This window comes from Oryzias latipes, chromosome 9 (assembly GCF_053564925.1).
Source record: "Oryzias latipes strain Hd-rR chromosome 9, Olatipes_Hd-rR_3.1".
In the NCBI taxonomy this organism is placed as follows: Eukaryota; Metazoa; Chordata; class Actinopteri; order Beloniformes; family Adrianichthyidae; genus Oryzias; species Oryzias latipes.
Genome location: NC_136245.1, coordinates 22305493 through 22314151, shown reverse-complemented (window position 1 = coordinate 22314151; position 8659 = coordinate 22305493). Strand labels below are relative to the sequence as shown.

The 8659-nt window shown below is 41.5% G+C and overlaps 1 protein-coding gene across 1 annotated transcript; it reads left to right on the top strand.

Moving 5' to 3' along the window:
* Positions 1 to 1875: 1875 nt before the first annotated feature.
* Positions 1876 to 8054, top strand: pik3ip1 (phosphoinositide-3-kinase interacting protein 1). The gene is made up of 6 exons (XM_011479164.3): positions 1876 to 2186; positions 2285 to 2413; positions 2822 to 2938; positions 4608 to 4796; positions 4900 to 4978; positions 6584 to 8054. The coding sequence occupies exons 1-6, from the start codon at positions 2006 to 2008 to the stop codon at positions 6789 to 6791; spliced, it is 903 nt and encodes a 300-aa protein (XP_011477466.1). The 5' UTR covers positions 1876 to 2005; the 3' UTR covers positions 6792 to 8054.
* The last annotated feature ends 605 nt before the right edge of the window (positions 8055 to 8659 follow it).

Genomic DNA, 8659 nt, shown 5'->3' with positions numbered 1-8659 from the left:
TTGATATTTATTCTAATGCAAGTTTTGGTATGTTTGTGGTTTATGTTTAAAAAAAAGATTTTGTACTTTAATAAACATGTTTATCATTCTTAAGCATCTGCTTACTATTCCTTTAAAACGTATTAAAACGCACTACTTTGAAAGCCTTAAACATGTCAAATTTAATGTTTATTTTAAAAAGTTTGTGTTTTTCCTGAATACAGAGAATTTTAATTCAGTTATTTTATGGAAGTTCTTGAGTTAAGATATTGACTTAAAGTAGTAAATTATTAGTAGATGTTCCAATGAGCAAAGTCGTTCATCAGGATTTCTTTAACTTCTTATTTTTTGGGGGGGGGATTGGTTCATTTCAAGCAATCAAAAGTAAGAAAGTTAAAAGAAATATATACAGATATGTCAAACTTTTGATAGTTTTTATATTTAGTCATGAATTGATTATTTTGTAATATTTTGAAGTTTTTAAAAAAATGTAGTTGTTCACCTAAAACAATTCCCCATTGCAGTCATATTTGCGACAGACAGAAGAAAAGCAGTGTTCTGGGGCAGAACGTGCAGGGTAACAGGTTTACACATCAGCTGCTTTAAGAGCAACAAAAAGCTCAGGTCTGAAGACATGGGTGTGATGGAGCATGCTGAACAGATGTTTGGTCTCCTGATTACCTGAAAACAGGAGGAGCATATGTTTACACAGTAGCTCAGTGAACACTGACTGAGTTGGCTGGCCTCATTACCTCTCAGCTTGCAGTCACAGGGCCCTTGAAGCATCCTGAGAGCCGCCTCCATTCTTCCACTTTCGGCTTCTCCCATCAGGGGTCGCCACAGCGAACGAGTCGCATGGTAAATTTGGCAATGTTTTACGCCGGATGCCCTTCCTGACGCAACCTTCTCAAACCGGGCTTGGAACCGGCAGAGGTAGAGAAGGGAACAGGTAGCAGCCTGGAGTCGAACCCTGGTTTCACGGATGGAAGGCGCCGCAAACCAGCACGAGCTAAACTGGCTCTGAGAGCCGCCTGATAGAGGCAAATGCTAGTGGCAGCTGTCCTTTATTATCCTCTACATGGCTCTGGAAGAACAGGAAGCCTGGGAAACTGGAAGATTTCCCATCTAGGGGACAGATACGGCTCTAAAGCAGGGCTGGATATAAGCATGGGCAAGGAGGGCAATGTCCCCTAAACGCTGTGACTGCCCCCTCCAAATGTGATAGTAATTAACTAAAGAGGTAAAAATTACCCCCCAAAAAGTAAAAACAAGCACAAAAACCCCCCAGATAAAAAAAAAACAAAAAAAAAAAACGTGTAGGGATGGACGGACAGACAAGATGGACAAATAGACAAACGTAAAATATAAATACAACCTCAACAGGGCACAAACCAGAGTCCTGCTCGTCCCAAGCCTGGTAAATGCACAGAGTAGTGCCAGAGAGGGCATTCAACATAAAACTTATAAGACATAAATAAATGGATAGATGAATATGAAGACAACATGGGGATGAAAATATTTTCTATGTATTTTAGGGGCTTGGAGGGATGTGACACCCCAAACTCTCAGCACATGCAGACTTGCCCCCTGCACCCTATAGTGGGGCTGGCTGAATTCCGACCTGCTCTAAAGGAAGATTATTTAAAGAAAGGCATTTGTTATAGAATAAAGAGGAAGGGGCAGACAAACAAAACAGCACAAAGTAGTGTCAAAAAGCTGCTCAAGGATGGAAAATAAAACGATTCGGTTTTTGCAAACAGTCCTTGACTTTTTATCCTCCCAGTTGCTGACTTCTTTTAGGACGGCACGCCCTGAAACACCAACTCAATCATTTTTAGATCACGTTCTTTTCTTCTCTTGTGTGTTTATCTACACTCGCGCGCGGTGGGTCGGGCTTTAGGACCTTGAGGATTCCACTGCAAAGGACAGCTCCTCCTCCTCCTTCTCATCCACAAGGCTGTTTACCAAGAAGCCTCCTGTGACAAAAACAAGGGCTGGGGCGCGTCTGAGAGGAGCAGTGTGTTTGATGCACAGGCTCTTCCAGCGGGTTCATATCTTTTGGGGGAGATTTCTGATGTTCCCTGCAGGGGAAATGCGCACCATGTTGTCTGTTTCTTCAGCTCGTCAGCTCTGCAGACTATTTTTTTCTTTGCAGCTTGTTTTCTTGAGCGCAGGCGTAGTAGGGAGCAGCGCATCCGCGCAAACAGGTAAATTATAGTTATTTCTTCTTCTTCTTCTTTTTTCATGAATTTTCTTTGAAATTAAATTTTTTTTTAGTAACAGTATGTGTGTGTTTTTGTTAAAGACTGCGTTAGATCAGATGGTTTGGACTACAGAGGAAAGCAGCAGAGCTCCTCCTCGGGTCTAGCCTGTCTGAACTGGATCAATATAACAAGAGACTACGATGCTGAAATCCATCCAGATTCCCAAACAGGTAAACAGACTGTTGGCTCTGCAGAATTCCGAGGTTATCTTGTGGTTCAGCCGGAGAAGACTTGAAATGTCACAGATGTTTACAGGAACATCTGTTTGTTTATATTGTCACAAGCATTTGTGAAACCTCTGATGCAGAGATAAGGGAGATTAGGAGGTATTTTTCCACAGGTGCGGAGCTAAAGGCACAATAATTTAAAGTGCAGACTTTGGATCCTGAGCTCATTCATCTGTTGATTGTGTTAAATGGTCCCTTTTATGCAGCAGGAGCTTTCCCCATCCTTTGTGCTTTTGGGAGCCTTTCCCCTGTGGTTTGATAGATCCAACAGTTTAAGGAGGCCACAGAAAAAAGGGGATGTGTTTCAAAGAAGCTGCTCCTCATGGGCTGTTTTTATCCTCCTTCCTGTAGGTGCTGGAGATCATAATTACTGCAGAAACCCAGACGCCTCTGAGAGGCCTTGGTGTTACATTGCTGGCCCAGATGGGACGATCCAGAGACAGTTCTGCACCATTGAGACATGCAAAGGCAAGTGTACATATAACAAAACAATGTTAATGCTCTTTAATCATCCTGTGGTGATTTTTTTTTCCTCAATGCTTTATTTGGAGAAAACTAAATCAACCCTGTCTAAAATGTTCCGGGAGATTATATTCCTAATAATTTGTTGCCTAAAAAACATGAGGTCTGCAAAAGTTTTTATGGAAGCCAATAGGGATGACCCAATTCCAGACTAAAACCATTGCACTGAATTATGGAAAACATGTTGTTGCATCCCTACTGCAGTATGTTTTTCCAAATTTGTAGTTTTTGTTGTTGTTTTTTAATGCACAAATCATACGTCAAACTGAAACAAAACCACGACCCAAAAATTGACGTTTGAATAGAATCGTGGGGAAAATGAATCTTTGGATCCCTAAAAGTCCAGAATTTTGATAAGTCAACACACAAAACATTTGTTTATTAAGATTTTTTTTAACGAGGTTTGTTTGCCACAAAAGAACAATTTGCAAAAAACTTGTAGTTCACTTTCTCGTTAAAAGTAAGAGTGTGGGTTAGTTGGTCAGGATGCAACTGCGGTGGTAAATCTGTTCTTTCCTTCGAACGATAACAAAGCTGAGAACACGTGCTACAAAGTTCAGACTGAAAAACAACTTTGACCCAACCCTGAAGGTGCGCTCATTGGTTCATTTCTCTGAGCTCTCCTTGGAGAAAGGAACTTATTGGCTGCTTTAGTTTACGACTCCGGGCCGCTCAGCTTACACGGGGCTCAAAAAAGGCTGAGCGGAAGTTGGCACATGCAGCTGAACTTTGCAGAGAGTCGAGCAGGAACACACAGAACTTGCTTGTCTGGAAATTGTGAACAAAACAAAAAAGGGAAAAGAAAAAAAAAACAGGCGATAGCAGCTGGTAAAGAACTATGCAGAAAAATTGCGTTGTACACAAAAAAACAGGGCAGATAATGGAAAAAAGGACAAAGAAACCATTTTGAATCAAATGAGGCATTTGCTTAAATGAACAGTTGAGAGTATTTGCCCAATGCAATTGCATGCTTAAACATATTAAAATAAAAGATCATTTGGTTTTTAATGTGGTGAAACAAAAGAAAAAGGTCTAAAAGGGAGAAAAACAGAAAAGCATCTTTAGTTTTTGAAGTCCCCCATTGTTACAAATGTTTTTCGAGCCTGTAGGTTAAAGACTGAGAAAGCTGCCTCTTTTTATTCCTCCATTACAGCCAATAATTAATCAGAAAATATGAAAGCATCCTATTTAATATGAAAGATATTATTCATAGTGAAAATGTATTTGACAGCAGAGGTCCGTTTTGAACATAAGAACACTTTTTTGTACTGTTAAGTTTTTTTCAGTAACACCTTTTAAAGAGAACCCTGTTGTTGCCTGCAGCTCCCTACTGCGTATTTGACCAAAGAAAAACAGGTTTCGTCATTTTCATAGATGTAGATGTGAGATATCTATTGATTGTTGTCTTCAAGCCACTCATGTAACTGCCTGGACTTAAAACAAGGTCCAGGAAACTGACAACAAAAATCTGGAAAGTTTGGGCTTTGAAAAAAAAAAAAAGGATGTGGAAACCAAATGCTTTATGTTTTTAGCCTTTTTTGTGACACCAACGCTGCAAGGAGAATCTCTGAGGGGGAATTCGGGTTTTCATGTGGTCGTTTTTTCTCGTCTGCAGAGCAAACCTCTGCAGCACCAGTTGAGACTGCGTCCTCTGCGCCGACAGGAAGCACGGCCTCCGAGGAGAGCTTCCAGCCGGCGAGGTCAAGAATTTCTCAGGCAGAAGTTGCTGCTGTGCAGCCAGTTATGGGAATCAGCCAGCGTGTGCACACTGGACCCAGAAAGAAAAAGGATCTTGGGACTACTGGTGCGTTATGCAGCCTACACCCCTGAAAAATAGGATTATGTTTGGTGTTGACACAAACCTGCAGTTTGAGCTATTCATAGTAAACCTGTTTCTGTTTCTTTAGGATATGTCCTGGCCATCCTCATGATGGCAATTATTATCATCCTTGGGGTCGGCATTACACTGGGCTACTTTTATAAACGGTTAGTATCTGTCCTTGAGGATTGTTTTTACCTCCTTTCATTTTTTGCTGCAAGCAAACAACCGACTGTTGTTTAAGGGGATTTTCAGATTTCCTCGGGCATGACGTGGAACGCCCTCTCAGGTTCTGTTGCTAGTTGTCATACCTGATGAGTCCCGTCTTTGACGTCTATCTTTAGGAGGTGATTATTAATAAGATGGACAAGCATGTTATGTCAGAGGGCTTATGCGTGCCCTCAGAGTGGAGTGACATCACCTTCAGATGATAATAGCCAAGATGAGTGACAGATATTGCAGTAACTCTGCAGCTTCCTTCGCCCCTTTAGAGCTTCTGATGCGTTATGTTTTCGAGTTGCAGATTTATTTTCATATAAACTTGTAATGTGACTGACTTTTAGACATAAAATCTTGAAACCTTTCCTCACTAATGCACTTTCTTTTTAGCTGGGTATTTTAGAGACGTCTTTCTCCTTTTTTATTGTTTCAGTGTAAAAGTTAAAAAAAACATCAATTTCAGTTTTTTTCCAGTAGATAAGAAATGAGCAGCAAGGAGCTTCATTTATAAAAAAGAATGGAAACTAATGAGTAGGGCAGGTTGTCAAGCTACATTTAAGGTACCACGTCCAATGAAAAGTTTACGTAAATGCATTTAAAATTTTCGCATTCACACGTAGCTATGCACGTTTTACGACTGTTTTTGAGCTCAACGAACAAAAGGCAGGCCAATTGAACGCGCTTTGTAAGTTAAACTAGGTTGAACTTTGACCAATCAGGGACTCTGATTTGGTTTAGATGACATCCTTTTTATTTCACGGACGTGCCAACCATTTGAAAATAGATAATGGAAGAAAAATTTACAATTGCAGTTTGTGCCTGGCCTGAATTATATGACACCAAGTTTTTCATATAGCAGAATAGAGCTGTGAAAGAAATAGCCTGGAGCAATTTTTAGCATCACACCAATAGATAGATGTGTCATTGTTGGGATAACTAAGCTGGACTATAGTGCTTGATAACTAGATATAGATATGATGTGTTTATTATTATATAATACAGTTCTTTAGTGTTGCAGCATATACTGAACTCAATCCACTGGCTCCTCTCCCAGTTATCTTGGCATCTTTTCCCTGAGCTACCCAAATTAGGGCTGTCCTGCCGTTACCGATGCGGTGTCTCTGTCAGCCGACACATACTGGGCTTTGACAGTCTCTCATGTCTTCTTAAGGAGGATGCAAACATAGAATACTAGGAAAGTCCGACGTAGAAAGGTTATTGCAGCCACATGGAAAGTGCACATGGTAGATTAAATTGCAAACAGTGAGCTGCATGCAGGTGGATTTGCTTTAACATGACCTACATTGGCTCTTCTTTCAACTTACGGATCAAAGTTTTGTCATTTTGTTTGACAAGTGCTTGTAAAGGATGCAGTCAGAGATAAAAAAAAAGTAAACAAAAGATCATCTGTGAATAAGTTGTGATTAGTTTATCGCGTCCTTGAATGCCAGATGGTCACAGCTCCTGGTGAATGCTCCTGCTGGCCGTTTTCCAGGACTTGACTTGTCAGTGGTCAAACTGGGTGTGACCGTGTGCTTCTTTTTTGTGTTTAGGGGTCGAGACTTAAAGAAGCAGCACGATCAGCGAGTGTACGAGCGAGAGATGCAGAGGATCACACTGCCCCTGTCTGCCTTCTACAATCCCACCTGTGAGCTCATAGATGAGAACACCATCGTGATCACCGCAGAGCCGGAGACCACACCTGTCCAGGAGGGGGAAGACCCTCTCATGGGCCAGCACGCTGGCACTCCCGGAGCATGAGTCGCATGCGGACTGTGAAGATTTGGGTTTCTTTTTTTCGTGGACTGAAACATTCTGAGATCCCCGTTTCTCCTCTCCACCTCTCGGAGCTGTAGAGGAGTTGGGAGGCAGCATCCGTTCCAAAGACTTGAACTCAACATTGTGTCCCTTTATCATTTTTCTTTCATAAACCCAAATGAGACAAGGCAGCCACACAATGGACATGGGCTAAAGCATGAAACCACAAAGGCTGTTAATGAGGACGTGTCAAAGTGTCTTAAGATCAAAGGATCCCCCCTCGCGCCCTTAAATAACTGTAAGAACATCCAGTAAGTTACAAGGAGATGGTCTAAGGAAAAGAGGGATTTGTGCACAAACCTTTGTTTTCCAAAAAAAGATGTGGTTACATGATGGTTACATAAGTTAGCTTTGCTTGGCCCACTGGCTGAATGAAGCGAGACATGAATCATTTTTATACAAGAACACATTGTCCTTGAGACACTGGTAAAATTGCAAGTGTCCAATGATAGTTGTCTTCTTCTTTGACAGGCTGCATGAGGTAAAGCACATCCACAAAAGTGAAGGGAAGACGTCCTGCTTGGAAACTGCCTGGAGCATGTTACTCCTGAATGTAGTTTATCCTCTTTGAACTCTGCAGGAACACTTCAGTTCAGAAGCAGTCACAGATTTGGGGGAAGGCTTTCCCTTTTCTTCCACAGGTTAAGGAGTGACAGGAAATGAACAGATTGCACTCAGGTGTCTGGAGAAAATGGCACCGCCACAAACGGGCAGGGTTGGAAACAGGGAGTTTGTGGAAGTCCAGGAGCAGCCTGGTGCACAGATGACAGTCAGCCATTTGAGTTCAGCACCTAAGGCTGCAGAGCAGACAAGGGAATGGATCAGTGAGGGAGCAGTACAAAGTATGCAAGTGTTCCTGTGAGACATTCAATAATGTGCTTGCATGTACTTAGCTGCCTGATGCATTTCCATCTTTTTCCCTTTTGCTCTAAAAAAGTAGAACTACTTAGAATCTATTATGGCTGAAAGTAGACATTTTTATGATGCACTGGTCCTTCAATTTTTGTTTGTAATTAGAGACTTGATTTTGTCTTTATGTTTTAACCGTCGTCACTGGCAATCAATGCTGTATACCCTCAATACCTTTAGTATTGGATGTAATTATTTTCTGAATAATGTGCTCAACATACTGATAGCATTAGATTTTAGCGCTTGTGTACTGTTGCAAACACTTTCATTGGCAAAAGAATAAAAGATGGATGAAAAGCTGTGTTTTAGATTTCCTTTGTTTGTGTGACACGTTTTAGAGCTCCATCAGCTGTTACACACCTGGGTATGTGAAATTGGTTCTCATTTGGCCCATCCCCTGGGGGACTCACCCATGCTCAGGAAGCATTTGGCAGTTTAAACCCCCCCAATCCTAACCCTTACAGCAGAGCATCAGGGAGTCTTTGGTGTGACTCGACCATGGATTTGAACCCATAATCTAGCGGACTGAAGGCAGGCACACTAACACTGGGCCCCTGAGTTGGTTATTAGTATGTTCTGAAAAAAGAAGGTGATTAACCCTTGTGCTATCCTAGGCATTTTAACATTGGGAGTTGGGTCATCTAGACCCACTAGACAGTGAGTTAAACCTTTTTTTCTTCAATGATTTGTGATCTTCACTGGTGTCCATGGATTACATGAAATCTTTCCACCTTTATCATTGTAGGAATAACACGTCAATGTAAGAGTGGGGTCATCTAAGATAGCACAAGGGTTTTAAAAGCGCGTGGGCTTCTGCATGAGCCTTTGGACAAAACGTTTAAAATAGCTCCTTCTGCTGGCAAGTCCAGAACACTACAGGAAAGGACAACTTGACACTTTCA

Bases quoted from the DNA above. Each gene is read 5' to 3' on its own strand.
- pik3ip1 (XM_011479164.3), top strand. From the start codon at position 2,006: ATGCACAGGCTCTTCCAGCGGGTTCATATCTTTTGGGGGAGATTTCTG. The intron at 2,187-2,284 runs GTAAATTATAGT...TTTTTGTTAAAG, and splicing joins CAGCGCATCCGCGCAAACAG to ACTGCGTTAGATCAGATGGT. The intron at 4,797-4,899 runs GTGCGTTATGCA...CTGTTTCTTTAG, and splicing joins AAAGGATCTTGGGACTACTG to GATATGTCCTGGCCATCCTC.